Raw genomic sequence first — 25,497 nt, 5'->3', positions numbered from 1 at the left:
TAATACACTACAGCAACAGAAAGCATGTAATTTTAATAGGAAATTAAAAGATGTGGTAGCATCTTACATCAAATATATTTTTTACAAATCTTACATATTTTTCCGATCCGTTTCATTGGAAACAAACTTCAAATTTTTTTCGTATTGAAGTCTAGTTTTAAGAAGAGGTAAATTTTGAGTTACATTTTTAACATCAAATATAATTTTCGAGTATCTTGTTTGATCGCTCGATCGCTTCGAAGTTCTGGCACGATTAAGGATGGAATTTCGAGCAACGTGGTATGACGGTATAACCGAAAGAGAAGATAACAATAACGGTCGCGAAGATAAAGTTAACTCTCTTTGTTCGGCGGAGAATGCAGCTCAAAGCACGTTCATTAGATACTAATTAATTGGCTGAATTGAGGGGCTTGTCGAGATTGCGTAGTCAAAGAAGACATAAGCGAGCTATGAAGTGGTAGGATGATAAGGTAGGCCAAGAGAATTGTGAGAATGAGCAGAGGCGAACAAATTTTGCCGACAACATATAATTACAAAGAATCGATTTGCAAGCGAATTCTTATGTGGCATATTCTTCTCTTCTTTATCTACTTTATTTTTTAAATCTTCGATTTTTTTTCTCATTGACAAATTTATTTGAACAGTATGTTCATAAATGTCGTGATAAATCGCAGACATTGTAAAGATACCAGATATTAAAAAATTTTGAATATTACAATTCCCTCACTTAGGGAAGCAGAAAGTACGATAAAAAAAAATAGAAGGGCTCGAGAGAATAGGCGCTGTTCAGAATAATATCAGATATTACTCTAGATATTATTTTAAATACGTAGATAATATTTAAATATCCCATTCAGAAAAATCAGTATTTTATACAAGAACGAAGAAGTATTTTATATAAGAGTACTAGAGTATACTAGATACAGCTAGATACAAGAATAAAACTTCTGAAGGTTAATTAACATTAATTCTTCTCTGTCACTGTACCGTATAGTCCGCATATTTTATAAATTCAAAATATAAATTCTATTTGCTATATACATTTTAGATATAAATATATATGTACTATGAATTAATGAAATGTTAAACAAATCTTAATTTAATGCTTGTTTTTAACAAATTATCAAAACCTATTCAAGAGCTTATCAAAAGTAAAAAATGTGATTGAAAAAGTAGGAGAAAGATAATCATCACTCGTGAATATTAGATATTCATGTAACAGATTTTACTTTGAGTTTTCTTCCATCGATCGAAAAAGGGTCATGTAAAAATTCGAGAACGTCGAAAAGCGCAGCGGATAGTACTGCGAAAACCAACAGGAGAGCCAACGAACGTGGCAAAACGCGCGATTTTTTTACGGATAACTGCGCCGCGTTAGCAATAAAAATTCGACTACCGGCTGGACGGGGGTGTAACGTAAAGCGTACATAAAACCGGCCACGTCGGTGGGACGACGCAAAACGAATGCTAATGAAATATTAACGACACCCGTCACGTGCTGCGCTGGGCTGGACCGCTCCGTTCCTCTCTTTCCTCTCCCTTTTTCTCTGTTTCTTGTCTTTCTCTCTCGCGTGATCGTTCACTCTCTCATTCCATGCTTTACCCTTTACGCTCCTTTTCCTCCTTTTTACTCATCCCGTTTGTCTTCCTCTTTTTTTTTTTTATTTTGTGCCGCATAAGAACTCCTCCTCCCACGAAGGATGTTCATGCGCGGTCGTTTTTTACATCGAAGCGCAACACCGTTTCAGGCGCAGCCTGTGTGCAAATGACATGCCAAATTGTAATCACGCCAAGATTCAAGCGGCTTTACACCTTGCGTTTAGCGTTAACCGAAACCTGATTCTGACACTTTGTTTGTTACGGTCGAGCTTGCGCAGTTGCATGAACAAGATCCTGGATCAAGTAACCACGTTACATGGACCGACGCTCGATCTTGTTTACTAGCAGTTAAACAGAAGTTACTTCATTGGTTAACCATTCAATCGCGACGGCTTCGCAGTTGAACTTGCTTTAATTTTTCAATCAAATTAGTAAAGATAATTCTGAATGATAAAAACGTGATCATAGGAAAGAAATCCAATTGGTCATATAATTAAAAAGAAAATCTACATTTTACGAACAATTTCTAAAATTCCTTAATATAATTAAATATGTTTTCTCATAATAACGTATAAGAGGAATATTAGAATGCATAACATAATAGCAAATGGAGCATTATTAGAATATAATAAAGTGCAATAACAACAAATAAAATAACAACATGAAAAAAAAATTAATTGTAGCAAAAAACAATCTTATCTCATAATGGTGTAAATGTAGACATTTTCTTTTTTCTCCCCGATCTAATTCTTATTAAAATGATATATTTTCTAACAAAATTAAAATTTATAACAATGCCATTCAGAGAAAAGAGATTTGTAAATTTGAAATAATAAAAATGAAATATTGAGGACTGTAGGAAATATTACTAATCTATAACTTTTATCATTGTTACAATTAGATCATATAATATAAATTTATTACATTTAATTTAAAAAAAAAGCTTTCTATTCCTACTATACATTCATATTTTTATTGAAAATCTGTAAATTACGAAATATAAAAAGAAATAATATATTATTGTCTCTATTATATTAGAAAAAAAAACCAAATATAATGAATGCAGAGATTAAAATTTATTAAAAGGTGTAATGATAAAAAAATTTATAGTATGATACTTGGACGTGACGCTTAAAAATACAATGTAAAGGCAAAATTACAAAATTTATTGCAACATATCGTATCACAAGAATAGCCAACGGAATTAACGTTTATGTGTTTTAAATGAAATTTAAAATGTTTATACAAATCTTAAATATCTATCAGAATGATCGTAAAAAAAAATAATTCTATAGAATTCTATAAAATAGGACATAATGGATATTAGATCATATAAAATTTGGTTATCTTAGTTATGATAATTATCTGATTTATCTCTGAATTATTGTTGATTTATTGAGTTACTGATAAGCAGCAAAATTTCGTTTTATGACATCAGCAAAGCGAACAGAACTGGGGTACAAGTGCATAACATCCGTTATATATAAAAATGAATAGACACGACGTGGTGTAACCGAAACTGAGATCAGGCTATTCGTAACCACGCGCACGTGCAATACGGAAAAGGATTTTTCTATATAGGATGCGAAACGTGCGCGGTGGCGGCCGACATGAATAGTGCCGTTGTAGCTACATGCAAATCCCGGTAAAACGGGAAAATAATAAATAAGAAGAGAACGTTTTCTGGTATCAGAATATTATAGTTGTCTTATCGTTAGGTGACTCTCATGAACACCGCAACTGACATAAGCCGAATTCAGATAAAGCAACTCGCGAGTTCGCGTACAAAACGCGAGATTAATCGCAAAAGCGCAAAACTTACTTTCTCGAAAACGTGGCACATTGACACTTTTATATAACTAAATTTTTTTATTATGAAATATTCGAACCATGTTCCGATATTTATCGACATGAATTTATGAAATTATAAACTTCCAGTGGAAGAATGATATTAAATAGCAACTATAGTTGTAGAATATTATTTATCACGTTTGTGCCGCATGTGTCACCGATGACCCATGCTGGACTTTTAGGCCGTTTGATATTTTGGCTAATAATAAAAAGAAACATATTTACATAAAAAAATTTTTAATATTATACGTAGACAGAGATAAGCTTTCTTTTTTATATTATTTAATAATAACAATTTTTATAATTCTTTTAACTATTATGAGATAAGTATATGTTATTTAACTTATGTTTTTTTAATGTAACAAACATAAGCAAAATATAGTGGATTATCGGTGACCTGCGCGAAATGATCAAATTATTTGAAATTGACTCGATACGGATCATGTTAATGATATTTAGTGAAGACAAATTTTAAATAACTTTTACTATGAGAAAAGAAATCAACTGTTTTTAACGTATGTTGAGACATTAAATTTGAGTCTGCCATCGAAAAAATTCCATCAAGTCAAATTTAAAGATACAATCACAAATTTTGAGATATAGCATTTTTTCCAAATAATTTGGGTCAACAAGTGATGAACGAGACGAACGTTTCCACTAGGATGGAATTTTCTTCTGTTCGATCAATGCAACTTTTTAAAAACAATTCTATAAGATTTTCAAGATAATGTAAGCGAAACTCGTTTCTACTTATCAATTCGTATTATTTTATATTAACATCGTACTGCTAACCTCGCAATTGAGAAAACTACTGAACGGAGGACGAACATAATATCTTGTCCTATAATTATTCTTGTCAATGACGTAGCGATGGGTGGACCATTTTAGCGGTATTTCCGATGGGATGCACACCAATCAACGGACCTCTGTCACAACGTCAAGTGCGACAGCTCAACGAAAAGAAGAACGAAGAGAGTGAAAGCTTTATTTATATCCGTGACATTCTGTTTATTTTGGCTAACAGACTAGGCTCGCTCCGGGCTCTAGCTAGTAACGGTTCTAGCTGATTCCTTCCTTACGGGTTCCATTTCATCCCGATTGTTTCAGCCATTGGTTACATAATGTCTTAACAAACATGAGCCTCGAAAATAAATTGGATGTCGATTTCTTCATGGAAAACAATTAATAACCGGGCGCTAATAATCGCAAATTAACACTATACACACACACATTTGTCTGCAATTCAATCTTTAAACTTTTCAACCTATTCCTCTAGCTTGAACCTGATAGATACAACGTGTTCTTCATTTTGCTATCAATCGATATGTATACAAAAATAAACTTTATGAGTTATTGATTTGAATTTTTGAAATAACATCAAAATATAATTATAATGATTTTGATACGTTCATAAAAATTATTTGAATATAATTTATTATCGTTTATTTTAACCATTACAGAATTTTTAAAGTCTGTAACATTTTGTTCTTATATATTTTGTTTCGAATTTAAAGAATTTTAAGAAAGGAGAAATAGTTTAATTAAAAACTTTAACTTTTTTTATTAAGACTTTATTATGACAATCAACCAGCTAATTTATATCACATTTTTTTATTTTCCTATCATTTTGATTGATTTTCTATATCCTTTCACGCGATGAATAATTTGATTATTTTTTTAGCCAGGTATAATTCTAGTAAAAGGTTCTAGCTTTTCCATTGACGAGATGAGAGATGGATATAATGGATGGATATATATCCTCGAGTTTTATGGAATTGTCTAATTGGAAATCTTTTTGATATTATTTATTATCTCGTTTCGTGCGACTTCAATGCATTCGTCAGTAATTCTATCTCTGTAATTATCCTAATGTAGATACATTTCATAATTCAGCCAATAAAATTTTACATTAAAGTCGAAATTGTCTGTAATGCGAGCGAAGATTACCAGTTTCTAAGATTCATTGAGAAAATGATAGCTTCGTAAATTATAGTTTGCTTGGTGCTACATTGTGGTAATGAAATTTATGTCATTCTCATGCATTCAACTCATTATTTTTTGCGCTATTCACATTTATTAAACATGACGAAATGTTACGTACCTACATCGTTTTTTACACACGCGAATTGAATTGTTCATTATACAGGTGAATCATAAGGAAGTTTTAAAATTTTGTGGTCATGTTCCGGGATAAAAAGGAAGGACAAAATGTTCATATGAATATTGCATATGCTTTGTTATCAAAATAATGAATACAAATAATGGATGCAGTAGTATCAAATAATGATCTTATTTAAAAATTTCAGACGTGCATCTTTTTATTTACAAGAGATTCTCAAAATATCATCCATTATTTTTCACATATGTCTGAATACGAAGTACGTATGATTGGCGCATTCAGTTGTGTCACTTTATGTCCATCATTTCGATAAGCATTTGCAACCTAATATTCGTAGGAATATTTGTTCTTCCTTTTTATTCTGTAATATGTTCATGAAATTTTAAAACAGATTTTTAAAATAGACTCATTCTCTAAAATCGTAAATTGTAGAAAATATATTAAATTAAATAACAAAATAAAGGACTCTTTCTAAACATAATAAACAAAAATAAGTATCGGGCGAAGTAAGAGTCAAACACATTTCTTCCAAAAAACACAAAAATATATATATTACATTAAAATTAACAGAGATAAAAAATTATTACATAACGCAAAAAATTGGAGTATAACTTAAGAAATGATTAAGGTTACAAGTTTCGGCTACTGGTTTGAGCCTTCTTCAGACATTAGTATCACGAAAAAATATAACAGAATAAAATCAATTGTCGCAAATAATCGCATATTCAGAATATTCAGTTTCGGGTGAGTCTTCATCTCGAAACATAATTTCCGTATGATTGAGCAGTCAAAAGTATTAAAAATGTCTTGGTATAGTTCTAGTTGATAAAAAGGATAAATTAAAAAACAAAAAAACGTACCACAGACAACTACGCATAAATAAAATCATATAAAAATACCGAACATCTAACAAAAATAATAAAAATTATTTTATAAAAAATTCACCAGAATTCATGTGTAAGAAATTTGAATTAATATGTCCAAACGGAAATAAAAAACTTATGATGGTACGTTTTTTTGTTTTTTAATTTATCCTTTTTATCAACTAGAACTATACCAAGACATTTTTAATACTTTTGACTGCTCAATCATACGGAAATTATGTTTCGAGATGAAGACTCATCCGAAACTGTGAATATTCTGAATATGCGATCATTTGCGACAATTGATTTTATTCTGTTATATTTTTTCGTGATACTAATGTCTGAAGAAGGCTCAAACCAGTAGCCGAAACTTGTAACCTTAATCATTTCTTAAGTTATACTCCAATTTTTTGCGTTATGTAATAATTTTTTATCTCTGTTAATTTTAATGTAATATATATATTTTTGTGTTTTTTGGAAGAAATGTGTTTGACTCTTACTTCGCCCGATACTTATTTTTGTTTATTAAGAAAATATATTGTTATTATAAACAAATTGTTATTATATTGATTGTTTTTCTAATAATACTAATTATCGCGTAATTTTTTTTCTTGAAATGTATTCTTAAGCACTATTCATGAACGAAATTAAAAAAAAAATTTTACAATTAATCGATAGAAAATTCTTTAATAATTACACGCTTTCAATTAATCAACTTTTATCTTGGCAAACTATCACGTTTGATTGTATCAATCAAGAAGAAATAAATTAAGAACTGCTGATTCTATGGAGTAACTAGCGATGTTCGAGTTGAAACGTGTTTCAAGGAACGTTTCTGCGATCGCGGAAAATAACAACGTGAAGTGGAGGCAAAGAAAGCGGTTAGTCTTGCACCGCAACCATCGGTGATAAGCTTTATCTTATCGGACAGAAGCTCAGTGAGTCAGCGATAGCTGATTCGTAAGCAAGACACGTACCTGCCGTAATCGTACTTCGTCTTTCACCTCAGTCGAATACCTTATCTATTGTTTATTGCATCCACGCAAAAACCTAGTATGGCACGACGTTTTGCATTTGCAGCGATGGCGGTTCTCGATGCTGGAATCATATTAGCATGCGAAATAGACGAAGCGTTCGCAGAATTTTCGCTTCGTCGCTGCATTCTCAAGCACCGATACTTTTCTTAATTTCTCGAAATACTTTACGGGATTATGCAAATTTTATTATCTTTCTACGTAAATTAGGTACACATTGATTATTTATAATGTGTAGAATGTTTCCGAAAAGTTATAAATGTTATAATAATACACTGCTATTAGTTAGTCGTATTTTTTGTCCTTATTTATTAATTTATTGCTATTTAGTAAGTTAATTTATATAATTACTTTTATATTAAAATACAATATATTATTATTTTGAATAATAATGGAAATTGTATTCTACATTTAAAGTTAGTTATAGAACAGTTAATGAGAGTAATAATAGCGGAATACTTCCTTTAATACTGCACGATGAAACGAACTAATAATTTTTTTCGTCTCTCTTTAGCAATTCTTTTACATTATTTTATAAGACTGTTAATAATAATACTCTAACAATTACGCTTGAAACAACACTTTTGTTAGTACCTCAGATTATAGAAAAATACACCAAACAAAAATTATTTCTTCATGATCGAAAATGTTGTAGATTTTTGTTGTTGTAGATTTGTTTCATATTATATCATTAAGAACAATTATAAAGATTGCCGAGCAGAAAATTTCATGAACGAACGCGAAAGTCTCTTTGTTGACATCAAGAGTATTTTTTAAAATATTCATAGCATCAATATTACATACAGAAGCAAACCACATTTCGGTCATTGAGTGATAACAGCCCTCTCTCTAGAGTCAGAACTTTTCGCTGGTTTATCTTTCCTCAATGAAAAGTCAATGAAGCGTGCACAGGCTTGAGAATCATATTGACACGTGCTACATTACGCCGCCAGAGAGAGAGAGAGAGAGAGAGAGAGAGAGAGAGAGAGAGGGGCGCGAGTAATATTTTTAAGCCTTTCGAGATAACGTCTTCAAAGAAGTGCTCAACGAACAGATTCTCTCGAGCGCGAGCGGCTGTTTCTAAGCGTACATTCTCGAACGTGTTCCTGCGCTTACTACCACGGTCGATAAACATCCGGCGAATCGACGCTTCTACTTGCAAAAGAGCGGTGTTGTAACATGCATTAAAGGAGAGAACCGGATGGAACTTGTAACATACTTTGTTCTCGTTTGTCATTGAAAGTTCTCGCGATATCAATTTCAAGCACAAACAACAATGCTTTTTATATATGCTTTCTCTTTAATACAAGATATTGATTATATTTTTTCTTTCTCGTTTTTATGACATCTTTAAAATAAGTATTTTGTATATTTACTAAAAAATATATTTCGTTGAGAACGTAAAGATCAAAGATCAAAATAATTTAGCTTTAAAAAGAGAAAGAAAAGATACACATGATACACACACAAATGTACCAGTTCGAAATTTTAATATTATTCATTACTACTATATAAAATTGAATTATTTGATTATAGTCATATATTATATTGCATATAATTTAGTATTGGTCTAATAATCTAAACTTGGATTGCCATAATAATAATAATAATTATATGTTAATATTAGTGTTTTATTAAATGCAAAATATATGACGGAAACTTAATATCAACAGGACAATATAATATTTTGTATTTAAGTATCTAGCGAACTTACACATTAAATATTCGTATAAATGAATACATAAATGTACGAAGCAGCTCATATTAATATCAAACGATATATGATATTTTACATTTAAGTATATGATAAACTATAAATATTCATAAAAATTTAACAAAGTCTTGTTTCAAATATGCTGTTTTTATGAATAATTCTCGACATATGTGTCTTGAGAGAATATTGTAATAAAACTGGTCCATGAATACGATACATTTTGTTAAGTTTTTATTTTATTAAAAATATAGAGACGACTTTTTAACATATTTGTTTACATATATGACCTGTTTAATTTTTTTTTCTCTCTAAAGTGCATCAAATCTATATATATGAAGATTATTTAGAAAAAATATAATAAGATCTCTTTTTTTATTTTAAACAGGAGAAAATTCTATTTTCGTTGTATTATGTATATCTCTTTCAAAAGAAATTATCTATTTATTATCCATAGATACATATTTAATATAAAAATTATATTACTCTCGATAAAAAAAATAATTATTATTAATTATTTTTCTTTAATCTAGAATTCTTATCGATAAATTCAAATGCAATTAATCTTATTTTTAAAATATATATATTTTTAATATATTAAAAAAAATGCTTTGATTTTATACATTATTAATACGCAAGGCAAAGCACATATCATCTTCTAGCATTTCTTTTGTGCTGAGCATTGTTTCAATTTTTATGAAAAATATAAAGCTTTTATTCAATTCGACATATGAAAATTAATTTACTTTATAATGAGAACGAATGAATTACTGTCTGTAATTATTCGTACAATGAAATAAAGCTGCTTTATAATTCTCATTCTTTAGATCTGCGTACACGTGTTCATAAACTGTTACAGAACGGTATAACAATTAGTGTGGTATGGCTGAAAATCTCTATGGTAAAACATTTTCTCATTGTTCGGCTGTTGCTTTTCGAGGTCTTTCGGATAGTTTTACCTCAACTACTTTGAAGTTTCTAAACGCTTCGGTAGAGCAGTACGCACAGCGGCCACTGATCTGGCGCTAACGAGACTGTATTTGGACTCCTGAATATGCATATCGAGCGTACCAAGTGCTGGAAAGTAGATCACGAGGATCACCGAGTAAATAGAATCCACTTTAGCTAGAATCGCGACTTTGAATCGAAGTTTATGTATGGTGTCGCGTACCTATTTTATGAGATTAACAGGCATGTATCTAAAAGTTAAATATTTTCTCAAACGCAATTAAATTTGGAATATTTAATTCTGATGTAATTGAATTTTGATGTAACCTCAACCATTTTAAAATATCTGACAAGAGTCACCTGCGCTTTAAGTAGATTTGCAACCTCGTCAATTAATAAAAATGTGTTAAAATATACTTTCGAATTCTAAAATGTATCTTTAAAATCGTATATTACTCTTACTTTATCCTTTTTTTTCTCTTGCTAAATAATATATTAGAATAATGTATCAGAAAAATCTTATAATAAAGAAGATAATTTTATATTTTTTAGTATATTTTAACATGTTTCTTTTACATTAAGAAAACGAATGCTCTGCATTCTCTTACATATTTTAATATCAATATCTAAAAAAACAAACGTATGTATAGGATGGAAAATGCTGAATTTTTTAAAATGTTGGACTTTGAATTCATCTTAATGTCGAAAATTATGATGGCTTTTTCTACTTACGAAACGTAATTCAATTCTAAATTTATTGAAAAATCTACGGTCACACGAAACGTAGAAAACATTTGGCACGTTTAGGCTACCCTCGCATATAATATTCAAATATTAAACGTTAAATGTTTAAGTGCCAAAAATTTAATGAAAACTGTAATGATAAATTTAGCAGGTTATGTCTTTTGAGATAATACGCAGCAATGCGTTTGACGATGCGTGTGCACATCGGGAACCACATTGAATCCGTATAACAGGTAATCCGACCAAGCGATTAAAAGCGATGGTTGTATGCAGTGGCGTGACCTATTGCGGATCGACAATGCGTGTCCACGCATTTATGATTCGGATATGCGTTTGGCATTCGTTTCGCGCGCACAGAGAAATATTTTGGCGTTGCCATAACGTCGCGTGGATTGCCGTAATGACTCGACGCGTCAATAGAAACCTGCGTAAAAATGGAGAGCGGAATTCCGAACACAAATATCGCCACTGCTGATAAAAACAGACCGGTTTATCACGCGGCAACGATTTTTTTTTGTGGTATTTCTGATCGTTCGAGCATAGATTATTTTTGTTACGTTCGTACATCGAATGGTGTACTGCAACGACTAGGACGTCAACCCTGTCACTGGTTCATATCCCGGAGTAAACATTTTAACAAATGTGAAACATGTCAAAAATATTTTCGGAATATCTCTCAAAAGATGCCTTATCGTAAATACTAAATACTAATCCCTTTACATATTTTTTATTACATGTATACAGAATATAAAAGAGTCATGGACTTAGATCATGATTTTTATTTGATCATAGTTTATTTGATCATGTATTGAATTATTGCGAACTCCCAACGCATTTGAAAAGATTCATCTCTTGACACTGATTAAGTTTGATGGGGTGTGTCTATTGCATGCGACATGTATTCGCAGAAGCAATATGTGCGTGCTAGCTTTGCAAGCTGTGTAAGAAAAACAGATGCCTCGGGAATAGGGAGAAGCTTAGCAAGTCGACTGGAACCAGGCCAATCACTTATATATGCCGTGTCTACTAACACTTACTCTCAATGCTCGCGTTATATTACAGTCTGCGCGTTTAACGTTTGCTGCATAATAAAATCGTCTCTCATCGGGACACTAAATATCACTAACCACGAGATCCATGTACACCATCTAGTGAATGACAAACATGCTCTTTATGCATTGCTAATAAATTACGTCATGTTCTGAAAGTTTCAAAAGGTAAACTAAACTATCTGCACCTCTCACACACACACACACACACACGCGCGCGCGCGCGCGCGCATACGCACACGCACACGCACACGCCGCACACACACACATTTGCGCACACATATACACGAAATTAATTCATAAAAAAAATAAAGAGTATATATACTTTATATAAATTAAAAACGAAATGAAGCTATAAAAAAATTAGATTTTAAATCGTCAAAAAGACAAGCCTGTATTAATTGTTTACTCAACAGATTAATATATTAAACAATATTTATTTTGTTATTAGTCTCTAATAAGAAATAAAAAGAAATATTATATGTTACATCCTGTTTTAGTCAGAGAAAAGCTTTCAATTGTTATAAATTATATATATTTTTCACATGTAAAATCCATTTCACATAATAATCTTCCTACAATAAATACATACAAACCAGCTTTATTTCTCGTAATCGTTTGCAATCCTCTTCTGACTAAAGAGTATTAACTGATTTTATTTATTATACTTGACGGATATATATTCTCTCGACAATGATTGACCATTTAAACAGTGGATATTGACTGTGCATAATATTAACGGCGTATTCATTTTGGAATTATTATTCATTTTGACAAAGCTGCCATTTAATGTGCTGCAAAAATATTTGGCTGTAGAAATATAGAATCGCAAAAATAATCAATATAAATCTCATTGAATAAATAATACTCTTGATGAAATCCTATGATATGCTACTTACAAAATTTGTACACATCATATAATATATATAAGAGTTTCAGGATTAACAATTTTAACATTCACATAAAAGTTCAATTAGCTACTAGTCTTGCCAATACGAACAATATTAACAATATTAAAAAATAAATTGAAGCAATTTTTTGTTCTATTTGTCACATCTGCAAAGCATATAAAATTGTAATTTTTATATCTTGCACATTTATTCCATATTGATGTGATATAAAACAGAGAAAACATAAAGACTAACAATAATGAAAATAGAATATATTAAAAGAATTTCTTTTCATTTGCTAGTTTTAATAAGAATAATATTATATTCTTACAATAATGTATTAGAGTAAATTCTGAATATCAAGTAGCATTATTATGGGTTTTTTTATTTTGGCAATGAAAAGTATTTTAACGTACACTCTATTTTTTAAAATGAATTTTTGAAGATTTTCTTAAAATATTTGGATTTTTAGGCATATGCAATCTTTGAGATCTGTTAATTTTTTCGAATTTATATACATCTCTTCTAAAATATTAAGAAATTTTAATTTTTAAATATTATTACTAGAATTTACAATTTTCAAAATTTATAAACAAGATTCTTTGGATATCTTTTTCGAGGTTTTTATCTTCCAATTTCATTAAGTCTCTACACTAACAGGCTCTAAAAAGGCTTGCGATTTTTGTCTAGTCTAGAGAAACATGACGTAATCTATTCTTTAGAACAACCATTCCAATGCTTCCCTTGAGCTTCCTTTAACGATCTTTCGAAGACCGACGACGACATGAAACTTGCCCGAAGCCGTAATCTTCCTTTATCGAGCAACCATAAATCCGGGCATGAAATGACGATCTCGATTCCGGGATTTCGTTAACCGATGAGAATGCTGGAGATGGAGGCTTAATGAAGCAGGTGTTGCCAGGAGGAAATAGCGACGCGAATAACATGGTAGGAATCCTGGTAACCCAACACTCGTCTACGTCTCTGTTTATCGCGGCTCAACGACTGTGAAACGTTGCCAAGTACAAAGTGTAGAAGGAACTGCATTCGTTGCCGTGACGCGTGCTCCCGCGTAAGGCTGTGGTTACGGATTACATCACCGTCTTTCGTCTTCTTTGATCCAGTGGGGAATTCCGAAACACACATATCACGAAGATCTATACGAAAACGAACATATCCGTTTGATAAGCAAGAAATCGGAAAGATATTGCTACGTTCAGCAGAAATAACAGCTTTACAATTGTTGTAAAATTCTTTTCTAATATGATTTATCTTGATGTTAGTTCCTTATTGTATCTAAATATATAAACCAATCATAATAGGTTTTTTTTTTTTGCTGAACTTTTGCACCAATTTATCTTTCTTCTTTTTCTCTCCAGGAGGAAGTTCAGAAGAAGTTCAAAAAGAATAGGCTTATTATAATTGGTTTATATATTTACATATAGTAAGGAACTAAGGTCAAGATCAATCATATTAAAGAATTTTACAACAATTGCAAAGCTGCTTTACCTGCTGAACGTAATCATTAACATAAAGATTAATACTCTCTTCAAAACAATAGAATATAATACTTTTGAAGTTTCCACGGGTACTTCCTATATAGAAACTATCTCCGAGTTATCTCCGTATCTATGCATTCTTGAAATGGCAACATTTCGTGAACGTTACAGTTCATCAGGAGCAGCCTGATGTAATTAAGTAATATATTTAATGCAATATGAGTTTAGCAAGGATTTACAATAATAATCTTGCTGATATTTTGATGACATTGCTATCTGCTAAAATGATTGATGATTTTACTGAAGATAAATAAAAATATCTGCAAATATTCTCTGTTAGGAAAAATAATTTTGTATAGCAAAATGAGAAATCTTATCAAAAAAAAAAAAAATAGATAAAATGCGATAATAAATAAACAAAATAAAGTAAATGTATATATTATTACTGTAGTAAGTACAAAAAAATTAATGTGTAATTGTCGAGAATGATATTAAACTAAAGGAAAATTTTTTCTTGTAATCGTATAATCAGTAACAAAAAGTTATGTATGCACTTGTAATTGAAATTCAAAGCAACAGTATCCATTCGACTGTAATAGTCTCTAACCGGACATGCGACCTATTTACAAGAAATTAATCGCCGACGTTAATATTCATGTCGGCAGGTCCCAATGGTATCGTTTGTATCGCGACCGTCATGAAATTGGTTTAATGTGAAACGAGGTAGAAAGTATACATAGACGTATATTAGATATGGTATTTGCCGTTGCTATTGACTCCGACGTGCGTGTAAACACAAATCGCTGGCATTTCAGCGGGGTGGAGCGGGAATTAGATGCAGCAATTGCATCGACCAATACTGTTTGTGTCAAAACGCCGACATTTCGTATCGATTGCCACAGCTCACGATATTTGGCGTCTACTTTCGCTGAGCTATTTGATGAACAAAATGAGGATTTGTTGCAAACTCTAAAATACGATGTATAATACAAGCGAAAATAATGAATGCACGTATAATACACGTGTAGTATAAACATAAGATTTATATTGCTATAAAACCGTTTGTTATTTATTTAAATCTTTAGCCGCAATAATATTTAGCCTATGCAACTTTTATAAATATAGCTATATTTATCTTATTATTGCAACAAATTCAATTAGATGTGAGCTATCTTAGAAAAATCGTTTGTTTCCTGTAATTTATGTCATCTATTTTACGATAATTTACGGATTATAAGATTTTTTTATTCATACTTTTAAAATCAGCTTTATAATATTTAAATAATATCCAAGAGATGCTTAATTTATAAATATATCTGAAATAATATGTATACAATTGAAGAGCTTTAATCTCGAACACATTAAACATTTTTTTACAACTCGTTTATATACTTTTTAAAGAGAGAGAATTAACTGTATTACACATTTTAGTTTAATAATTTAACAATATACAAACAATACGTTATAGAGTTACATTAACTGTAAGCGTATTATTTGAATCTATTAATCTGAAGCTATTAAAAATCATTAAAGTATGATTATTTTATTTTTTTAAATTTCTATCTGGCGCACGTAATCTCGCGATATACAAAATGGAATACCAACGAACGGTTCAATTCTTCTCGGGGCGGTCTCACGTATGTATATTCGTCTGGAACGACGGAAACCGAGATGGAAGTCAGCGTCAGAAATTCAAAGGAGATTTCTCCAAATGTCGACGAACACACGCGGTTGCTTGCATACGCGCCAATGCACGCGAGGATTCTCATCGATTATGTGCCAGGTTAACGACGACCATGACGACGGTAGTATATGCGGGCGCGTATAAATAATGCATCATCGTGTCGTTCGAGGGAGGCAGCCCACAAATATCCATGAAACGTCGATGGCAGCGATGACCTCGTGGCACTCGTGGATCGGTAGTTATCGTTCAATGCTCGTCGCCTCTAGAAATACTCATGTAAAGAATATTGTGACGAATTTACCGTTTTTTAGTTCAGCATTCTTGGCGAAATAAAATTAATATGGCACACTGTTTTTAATTTGCAAAAAACTAACACGATGTTATTTAATAATCGATAATTGGAAACGCTGAAAATAATATGAACTGAATAATATGAAACTACAATATATATACAAGAAATAAATTTTTAAAAGGTGCAGAAAAAAATTTATATTTGAAAAGAATAAAAAAATATTTTATTATTATATATAATTCAAATGACTAATGTATATTTATTCGTCTTTAAAAATAAATTTACGAAGATAATAATAGTTATTAAAATCATTTGAATTTACCATTTAATCTGGGACATTTTATAAATCTCCGAATTCTAATTTCAAGGTGAAAATGATAGGGAAAGAGTTAATTTATATATTTGTGACGGAATATTAACTGTTACACATATTGACCATTAAATCTTTTATCATTTTCAAAACGGTTGTCTACCTATCCATATTTCTACTTATTTATTCATGTTTTAATTAATTCATGAATTTATTGTAGTCATTATATATAATCAATATGTATTTTTTACTCTCTTCTTTTATTTACTTATTCTAAACATTAAAAATATTTAAAATAGGCTGATCTTTTATATCATTTATTTTCAGCTTGAAAGGATAATGTAAAATGATATAGCATGTCATTTCTAGTTTGAATTTAGTTTTCTCTTTTCTGATATAGTTCATGCTACTGCATATATCGATATATTTTCACCTCGTGAATGAAATTTGGTTAACCGACTTTTGATTTTAGCGTGGCTGGCATGCAAATCCATGGCTAAAAGTGGACGAGTTTTGGCAGAATTTGCACGTGCATTAAGTTCGCGAACTGACGCAGAAATAGCGCGAATCGAAACTAATTTACGGAATATTGCGACATCTAAAAACAGGGTTATGCATCTCGTTATTCAATTTATCGGTGTTTTTGCATAAAACCAAGAAAAACAGTACGTTGTCTGGCCGCAATGTTTAGCCAATTGTTTATGTTGCACGCGTACGACATACATGTTTGCTTTGTTTGCAAAAGCCGTGGTAACGATGACGCATATTTGGCACGAGCTATCCAATACGTCTTGAGAATTGCATTGCACAAGACGAAGCAAAGATCGCTTTTTAATAAAGCTGTTGAAAAATCGGAAGGAGATAAAAATAAAATTTTATTTAATAGCACAATTAAGGTTGAATGAAGAAACGATTTATCTTATCATTCATACACATTATTTAAATTATCTCCAATTTTTCATGTAATGCTGTTATTTCTTTGTCCAAAATATTATAGTTTTAATTTAAAAATGTCATTTTATGAAATATTTTATAAATAATATTTGTGACATATGCATATTTCGAACGAGCTTATTTATTTTCGTATGTATACGGAATTTGCGAACGGATTTGGTAAATATTTGGTAAAAGTCAATCTGCGGGTTTTTGGCTTCGGTCGTGAACTCCAAACATGATCCAACAGGCGAGAAACTATTTTGTTATCGGAGCGGAACGGAGCGAAATTTAGGTTTTCCACCAGTTTCGGGAAAAGTTCCGTCGGGTTCGACGATGGTGCAACTTCCTCCGGCAACAAAGCGACTATCCGGCCGCCACGGGCAACAAATAAATATCCCAGAGGATTACTCACGATAATCGACAGTGTTCGTGAGCAATCGAAGTTTGGCGACTATTGGACCGTAAGGTTTTCGCCAATAAGAATGATTAGACCCGAATTGTATTTTTCGTGTACATCGTTAGCGCTCGTTATGTTTAACTCAATTAAGGTTTCTCGATCATTGTTGACGTTTCAGCTACTATTTAAAGAATTTAAGTAAGATTATCTTTGTTATTTAATTAAATTTTATATATTTATAATATATATTCGGAAAGATCGTTTCTTTCTCTCTCCCTCTCTCATATTTTATTTTAAATTTTAATTAAGAAACCTTCACTTTGGAGCAAGTATATGTGTCATGCAATTACTCGAGAGATAAAGCCAAGAACGTATTGAATGAAAATTAAAAATATTTTCTAATAAAGTTACTCTTTATAGATTTATTTTCATAAAAAGCAACATAAAAATATCTATCGATCATTATCTACTTGCTCGTGTGATGCGCTAATGGCATGCTCGCCAATGTTGCAATGTACATTGGTTTCATTTTGCGCGTAAATTATCTTGTGTCAGAACTACGATCGTGTTAGCAGTGATCAGATCGCGCGGTCGGACGATCGTACCGGATAATCAAAGTTGTCGCGTCAAGGACTTTGATGGATTACGGGAGGCCCGCTGACGAATCACGCAACTCGATCGGTGGCGAATTACAACCTATCGGACGTGACTATGGTCGTTCGACGTTCATCACGTCGGTGCATTCTCCGCGAATGGACGAATCATCGGCGCGTGCTCCAGGCGCAATACCTCGAGTACGCTCTTTCGGTGATCCCGATCACGAACTCGTCATTTTCGTCGTTGGGCGAGATCTCCCGTTTCCGTGTCTGGCTGACTCACGATTTCCATCGCGTACGCGTACGTGCGAAACGTACGCGCTGCTGCGTCGCACTCTAGTGACTATTGTTTCGCGCACGCGAGCCGCGACGCTACGTTTGTCCGCCTCGTTGCGATGCGTTACAACGGAATGCCATAAATTTACAGTCGGCTTTACCGAGGTCAAATTGTCATTCGATTCAGAGATGGGAATGGAAGGTCACTCAAAAATCCGTTCCTTCTCGATTAAACAATTATAATTCGAAATTTGACTGGCGAAGAATATATATATCTAAATCAATTAAAAGAAATAATCCTATTTTTAGCTAAAACGAATCTTAGTGCTTAATAATATTAATATACAAATTTTTGTAAATACATTTTTTTAGTTTTATAAACTGTGTGTCGATTCGGTTTGTCGTAAATTTAAAACGCAATCACAAACTGAAACTGAAATATTAATATTTAAAAATAGATTGATCGTCAATTATAATAGTGATGTTCTAATAAATATCTTAAAAATCTGTAAATAATTTATTGCGATAAATATTATCTCACCCAGTGTTTGAACTTCCCAATTCTTCAGATATCATACTGATAATAGTGGGCATTAAGATTTACTTTGAATCGAAAATAGGATTATTTTATTTAATAGATTTATTCTTAATTAAATTTTTGATTAAATTTTAATATGCTGAAAGAATTTTCTTAAGGCTGCAATATTTATTTCATAATTCTAAATAACGGATGTGATTCCGTTATTAAAAGATATTTTATTAATTTACGTAATTTTTTTTAGTTTTTGTTATTATTATATTAATATTAACGTAAACTAATATAATATTAATACTAATATAAATTAATATTAGATAAATTATTGAGTTGGAACAAAAGTTCGTAGCTCTATTTCATTTATATCGTATCTATATGGTTTTAAAAAATATTTTTTTTAATTTAATAATTATACCATTCGATATGGCAAAGTGTCAGTTTAAAAAATTTTGTTTTTTAAATTATGGTACGCGATGATTTTTAACGGAGTTATGAATAATCAAAGTAAAAAAAAATGCTTCTTTTATTTAACTTGAATAATTCAATAACAAAAAATGTTAGAAATATTTTTTTCAAATAATAGGAAAAACTTTAAGCTTTTAGGTTAGAAAATTGAAAATTTTTGTAAGTTTTTTTGAGGCACGTAATAGACGAATAAAGTAAAAAAAAAATGTGATCCAGTTTAGTTTTTTTCTGTATGTAAAAATTACTAAACTCATAGAAACTCAAAGAATATAATGACTTTTCAAAAGTAGAGATTTTTAACTATAAAATGTTTTTTAATTTAAATTTTGTTCATTTTTAGCGAAATTGCAGTTGCTTGAATTTCGAATTTCGCTACAAACTTTTAACGCTACAAACTTTTTTCTCAATCTAATATTATATGTGGCAGACAACAACTAGAAATCTTTTTAATGTGTTAATTATATCTTTGTGATTTTACTTTGAAAACCAGAAAAAACTGAATGAACACACACAATCACGGATTTAGATTAACATCAATTAAATTTCTCTCTCTACTATTCTGTGTAACTTTGAGATCGTTACATCAAAGATAGATCACGTGTACATTACATTGCGATCAGCTGGCTGAGCCTTTGCCATTTGCGAAGATCCATCGTGCTTCGGAAGCGAACGAAACAGTGCATGAATTGTGACAAAGGGAGAGAGAAAGAGAGCGAGAGTGAGAGAGATTGGATCGCTGAATCACAGATACCCGAATGAAACATACAAAGCGGATATCCGGTGCGTTCCAAGGAAATTCCGAGTTGCCAAGCGAAGGATCGACTATACGGTTGCCGAGTGCTACCGAATTGGTATCAAATCGAATGCAAATCTAATATCCAAATCTAGCGATCAATGACCTTAGTTCTAAATAGAGAACGGACAAAAATAAAACGGTTATCAAACTAATATCAGACAGACACAAAGTTACTGTCAAAACATTTAAGTATTATAAATATTGAATCAATAGCACTGCACAATATTCGAACAAATTTGCATGTGTCAAAGCGGCGTCGAATCAGATTTGGAACCAAGTAAAAAAGTAAAGATCAAACACGTTTAATGCTCTTTTCAAATTACTGCCGACTAATCAGGTTAATTATTAAAGCAATACTCACAATAAGTAAGAAAGTTTTATCGGATAAACATCAAACAGATATGGAACAGATATCAAACAAGTGTAAACCGAACATTAAACGGGAATATCAATTAGGAACCGATAGATCAGAAATGATTGTTCGCAAATCGTGTATAAGCTGACTCGGCACATAGTAGTCCGACAGGTCTGACAAAGATATATGGAGACAAGAGCAGGAGAGAAAGAAAGGAATACGCACACTCTCTCAAAGTCGATGCCAGACGTGTGGGTGGGAGGCAGAAGGGGACAGCGCGCGTGCAAGCGTAGTCGCGTATACATGCAGAAGGAGGCGGCTATATATGAGATAGAATGAAAACACCACGAGGAGCTCCGAAGGAGTGTTCGCGGCAGCGAATAGGTAGGAGTCACGAGTGCACGACGAGCGGGCGGCGGGTGGCAGAGCGAGGCCGAGGCCCGAGCCTCGGGAGTCGGCAGCGCCGGTTCTCTCACTTGTTGAGTGCGCCGAGTCGGCGGCGAGTCAACGACGACGAGCAGAGTCCACGGATCGCCCGCGGACGACGACGTGGGTCGTGCTCGGCTCGCGGTGAACGCTTCTTCGCAGTGAGGGTGAACCCCGTCGCGGCGGACACGCGCAAAGGTCGCGGAGGTCGCGGAGGTCGCGGGAATCGTCGTCTCATCGAGGGGTTGAATACGCGCGGTCAAGTCGATACGCAGGGTGGCGCGTGGGTGGTGGGGATTCGTATACACGCGGTGCAACCACGTGTGACCGACGCGCGCACCACCAGTACGACGATTCTACGACTCGACGGACCGCAGGCGGAACAGCGCGCGGGGCGCGTGTACACGAACGGCGTTCGGTATGCACGACAGTATTACGTTATTAATAATAAAAGAGCACGAGGGAGCGCGGAAAGAGCCTTCCGGGAAAGGCGGCGCAGTTATTTTCGAGTGCCAGCGAGAGAATTTCCGCCGGCGCGCCAACCGTGCGCAACTGTCGGCGAGCGTGTGCCCATCGTGATATGAAAGACAAGTCGTATCACAATGATGAATTATACCTGTGTGCGACGTGAAGGCGACACGGTAAAGTCTTTATCGAACAACTCCGGCTACCGTTCGGAGTTTACAGATCATTATTCTTGACTCTCTTGTCCGTAACTTTGCTGTTGCTGTATATGTCACTTACAGAAATTGCACCTTCTGTGATAGTGAAGCCATCTGTTCTATCAAGAATCATCATAGTGTTTGTTAACGTGAATAAATGTAAAGCTTTGATTTCAAATCACAGGCGATAGAAATCACTGGACAGACCGCTGTATCATCTATAGTGTCTACCATTGTTATGCGCGGTTATTGTTATCTCAATTGCCGTGCGCATATCGGGATTGTATAACTGCCGGATGGTAGTCGGTTGCATAATGATCTAGTAGTGATCGGTAACTCAGGATAATTATTGAAGAAGAATACAAGAAGAAACGAGTATGCGTTACGTAGGACATTTCGGTTTCCTATTCATATCCATCAGTTCGATCTGGAGATTGTCGGAGTTTCGATACCGATAAACGTAGCATGTTTTTGCGTTCTTTCGTGTTGTGAAAACGAATTGAATTTTATTATTCATCGAACTAACTGATTACCATATAAAAAATCGTGGAATCTAAGAAAAGGAAACCTAATGGATTGTGACATGACGATAATCTGATAGTATCTACAGAACGGAAAACACGACGGCGAAGTGGAAACTTCGAGGACGAAGACACCGAAAGTGATTCACGATGGCGATGAAAAGCCAAAAACACCGGCATGGCACCGGTACCACCATCGGCTCCTCTAAAACTCATTATCCCGCTATCAGCCAGGCTTATTGGGCACCACAGCCACAAACCGCACCTTACTCCGTTCCAGGTATTGACTTATCAATTTCAGATAACATATAAATCTGCCCGAATGATTGTTCTTTGGGATTAGTTGCGAGAATAACTGTGGAAATCCCAAAAATTGCTTGTTCATCATACGAGGTCAAAGGTTGTATTCAATAGTTTGTATTTCTAGCATCAAATGTATTTATAATATTTCCTCCAACAGAGAAAACATTATAAATGTATTGTAAAATCGGAATAAAATTCTTTTTTTTTTTTTTTTTAGAAAAATTGATGTTAAAATACAGTTGAACTATCTTATATTTATTAAATGTATTTATATAAAAGGTTTAACCTCAGGTTTAACAATACGGTTATTATATACAGATTGTATTTACTATATTTATATTTACTGTATGCAATTTCTGTATCTGTTAATTAATAATATGAAATCGTGATTTTTCTACGAATAAATTTATTCAATAATTTATCTAGAATCAAAAATAGCAAACAACATACTATACAGATTAACATTATTATTATACTCATATAATATTAGAAAATATGCCAATTATATAAACCGAAGCTTTGTATCTAGTAATCCGTGCCAAGATTCTCAAACACGACCACGTGCTCCGAATCTTTTTATGAGCTAATCGATATAAACACGTGATCTACATAACGTATAACGATTATAATGTGTTCTTCTAATCTTGTTGGGATAATGAATAATTTTGTTAAAAGAACCATGTAAAATAAATATAATCTGATAAAGGTACTGTGAAGAATTTATCGTGAAAGACAAAAATAAAAGCTTTTTATCTTACTATTGTATTCAAATTATATTTAAATCCAAGTACTGACGTGCTTTCATTAACATGAAGGTATATAATAAAATACTTTAGCTTCTTGTATAATATATTTGACTTATTTTGAAATGGAAACTTTCCGAATATATATTATACTTTACTTGTAAGAAAAGAATTTTTTATCAATAGGTACGGCTTATCGCTTAAATTATCTATTTTTTATCTTTTTAGCTTTGATGATACATCGTAATCAATATTGATTAACATGTGAAAGAAGAAAAAAGATACCATTATCTAGATTCTATATAAGTTTTAAACTTGAATTTGAATATAGATAAGTATCTTTTTAGATAAATTTATTTAAAGTGTGTGTAATTTATATATCGCAAGTTTAGATTCGCGATTTATCTACAACTAATATTTTCAATACCTTGTCTCAGTGTTGTGACAATAGTTACTACAATAACAGGTATATAAATATGTTTGGTGAAATCAACATCTTATGCAAAGTTCATGCATAGTTAATGCAGCTCGGCCTATATGACAAGTCCGAGAAAGTAATAATCATCTATCTCGAGTTACTTTCCTCTTCAATAATGATTATCTGTCGAAAATGACAATGACCGAAAACGGTTTTTGTTCGCGATGTAATTCGTTCAAAATGCACTGGCATGAAATTAATTTATTAGTTCGGAAACAGGTAGGCTTGGAAAGGTGACACCGGTTCATCAAAGTCGGTGACGTTATGAATAGTCATAGGCGATTTGCGAACCTTCGAGGAGAATGAATAAGTACATACGTACTTGCATAAATATACATGACCGCGTTGCGTGTATCGCTTGAGCCATCACTATTAATAAAATAAAGGTATCCCCCGACTGCATTGGACGTGTCAGCGCGCCGCCAGTCAATATCCGCGTCCCTCCGAGACGTCCGAAGGTATTCTCTCTTGCTATTTTCAGCTGATCGTAAATGGCAACATTCATTGCTGACATTTGAACTCTTTAACGCTCTTAACATACTCATATTTTTTTAATCGTTCAGTTTATGAATAAACATAAAGAGAAGTTTTGTTTCTTCCGTGTCTTGTTTTTTTAAATTTTATTTTAGACAAATAATTGTTAATTATTGCTGTACGCTATCTTTAATTTTATTGCTTAATAAATAAATGAGAGAAAAAAACACGAAAAGAAAATATGTTAGCTAATAATGTATAGATAATAAAAAATATTAGAAAAAATAGATTTTAAAATCATTAAAGAACAAGGTATCATTATCATGTACAAATTGTAAATTAAACATTCTGTATAGGATGAAATTTATTTTATGTCAATAATAGTTTCAAATTTTTAAATTTTTTAAATAAAGCTTTTTAGAAAATACGAATGCCAATCACTCAATTGATGGCGGAAAATTCACAACTAAAAAATTGCTCATGTCTGTCAATTTTTTTTGGAAGATAACAACATTGTTAAACAATCATGGAGATATTAACAGAATTGGCTAAAACAATAGCGTAAATTTAGCAAGAACAAAAGTGTGTTTATAACACACCTATAAAGCAGTCATTGCAAAGCGGCTATATTACTGATCACGTCGCTGCTAAACGAGGTTACTCATTCCGTAGATTTCGCGCGCATAATATGATCAGAAGGTCACGTTCATCAAACTTGATCGACTGCATACACATACTAGCTGTTCATGCTAGCTTAACTAGCTTAACATAATTATCGAAATAATACACATTATTTCAATGCTTGAAAATATTAAATGCATAACCTGATCCATCTAATTCGAATCTTGAAATATTTGACACAGGAAAATATGTGATACTTTTGTATCCGTAATTTTATGAATATAACTTATTTGTGTCTAAATAATAAATTCTAAATTTTA

General features: G+C 32.4%; 1 protein-coding gene across 16 annotated transcripts in view; it reads left to right on the top strand.

Moving 5' to 3' along the window:
* The window catches only part of LOC108747753 (CUGBP Elav-like family member 2), a 490,486-nt gene that overhangs the window by 418,068 nt on the left and 46,921 nt on the right, over nucleotides 1-25,497 (top strand). Inside the window, exon 1 of one of the 16 annotated variants that reach the window (XM_018485469.1) lies at nucleotides 21,441-22,838. The exons of the other annotated variants lie outside the window; for them this stretch is intronic. Within the exon in view, the coding sequence (XP_018340971.1) occupies nucleotides 22,709-22,838 (130 nt within the window). The 5' untranslated portion in view covers nucleotides 21,441-22,708. Of the gene's footprint in view, nucleotides 1-21,440; nucleotides 22,839-25,497 lie in introns of those variants that run through there. 16 annotated transcript variants of the gene reach the window in all.

This window comes from Trachymyrmex septentrionalis, unplaced genomic scaffold (genome assembly GCF_001594115.1).
Source record: "Trachymyrmex septentrionalis isolate Tsep2-gDNA-1 unplaced genomic scaffold, Tsep1.0 scaffold20, whole genome shotgun sequence".
Classification (NCBI taxonomy): Eukaryota; Metazoa; Arthropoda; class Insecta; order Hymenoptera; family Formicidae; genus Trachymyrmex; species Trachymyrmex septentrionalis.
The sequence above is the reverse complement of the archived record's forward strand: the minus strand, read 5'-3'. Positions and strand labels throughout refer to the sequence as shown.